The 1,824-nt window shown below is 58.9% G+C and overlaps 1 protein-coding gene across 1 annotated transcript; it reads left to right on the forward strand.

The window, feature by feature from the left end:
• The first annotated feature begins 959 nt into the window (after positions 1-959).
• On the forward strand, positions 960-1,415 carry LOC114505198 (ubiquitin-conjugating enzyme E2 2-like). Its single transcript, XM_028523087.1, has one exon. It carries the CDS (start codon positions 960-962, stop codon positions 1,413-1,415), a length of 456 nt encoding a protein of 151 aa, XP_028378888.1.
• The last annotated feature ends 409 nt before the right edge of the window (positions 1,416-1,824 follow it).

Raw genomic sequence — 1,824 nt, forward strand, 5'->3', positions numbered from 1 at the left:
CGGAGGTGAATCTGGGTGGGTGAGGGGTGCAGGAATTCAGGGAGCCAACGGCTCCTCTACATTCCCGTGACTCTCAGCTGGTGGGGGGAACGGTGCCTGAGACCCAACTAACCAGGGCAGGGCACCCGTGGTGGGCCAGCCAGGGAGCCTGGGCTCCTTCCACCCCCGCCCCCTTCGCCCTCCCCTGGCCTCTCGCCCAACCTCCCCATCATTCCCCTCCTTGGTCCCAGCCCCCATTCCCCTCGGTGGTCCCACCCACTGTCCACCCTCTCCATTTCCCTGCATTCCTCTCCATGGACCCTCCTGCCCTCCATCCCTATTTGCCTCCCTGAGTTCATTCCACGGATCTTCCCACCATCCATACCCCAACCCCCTCCATTGACCCTCCCCCCTCCTCCCATTCTCCTCCATGGTCTCCCTTCCCTCCACCCCATCTCTTTCTGGTCTCCCATCTCCCCTGTCCCCACCCCCACCGAGTTGCTGACGTCACCAGCGGGCTCTTGTGACATCACAGAGCGTATCCCCTCCTGCCCCAGGCACGCAGGGCCAAGGGCAGAGGCAGGCGGCCTGGCGGGAGCGGTTGGTCCTATTGCTGGGCGGACGTGAGTCCCAGCAGCGCAGCCTGGAGGCTCAGGGTCTGAGCGGCAGACCCAGCGATGGAGGAGGCAGACATGGAGGTGCCAGGGACCAGCAGGACACAGGTGAGCAGGAGCCCCTCAGGTCCACCGAGTCCCCAACTGTCCTTTCCTCCCCCCTCCTCCCCACCAGCCTTGTACCCCAACAGCCCCCCACACCCCAGAGCCTGGCTCCAGCCTTCTTACCCACCCACCGACCTGGGGGGTGTCTGCCCCTCTAACCCCGGCCCCCGTAAGCCACGCCCACCCTAACCCGTGGTCCACCCCCCCTGACCCGTGGTTCCCCCTTGTCCCTATCAGGATGCTCCAAAAGGGCCCGCTCCCATGGACACGTCTACAGCTCTAAAGCGCCTGCAGAAGGAACTGATGGACATCACTACGGACCCGGCTCCCATGTGCTCCGCGGGGCCGGTGGACAATGACATGTTCACGTGGAAGGGGGCCATCATGGGTCCCCCCAACAGCCCGTACGAGGGAGGGGTCTTCTCACTCAACATACAGTTCCCATGCGATTACCCCTTTCACCCTCCGTGGGTTTACTTCACCACCCGGATCTACCACCCCAATATCGACAGAAGGGGACGTATCTGTCTGGATATCCTCAAGTCCCAGTGGTCTCCTGCGCTGACCATATCCAAACTCTTGTTGTCCATCTGCTCCATGCTCTGCGATCCCAACCCCGATGATGCCTTAGTTCCGTCCATTGCCAGAATGTACTTAAGGGACAGGGGCACATACAATGCCATGGCCCGGGCTTGGACCAAGAGGTACGCCATGTGAGTGAGTGGTAAATGATAAACTATCACCTTAATAAAACACCTGGCTGTTGAATGGGCTGTCTTTTGACTGCTTTCTGGGAGGTGTCATTTCCCCATCTTTCTGGGCACACGGTGAACACTTGGCACATGAGGGTGTGTGGAGGGGGTAGGGAGGCACGGGGGTGGGGCCAGGTTGGGGGATGGCTCAGTGGGAAAGACGTCAATTTTAATGAATATTTTACTGAAAGCCTTAGTGCATATTAAGCGTGCAATAAAGGCACTTCTAAGAGAGCCGATTCTCCGGTATGAGGTGGAAAACATTCTACACCAACTAATGTTGTTTTGGGGTATGTTTTTAATTAGTGCTTCCTTCATTCACAAAAGCCTACTGAGGAGGCTGCTAGGAGAATATCTCGCAAAGCACAAAGCTG

This window comes from Phyllostomus discolor, chromosome X, assembly GCF_004126475.2.
Source record: "Phyllostomus discolor isolate MPI-MPIP mPhyDis1 chromosome X, mPhyDis1.pri.v3, whole genome shotgun sequence".
NCBI lineage: Eukaryota > Metazoa > Chordata > Mammalia > Chiroptera > Phyllostomidae > Phyllostomus > Phyllostomus discolor.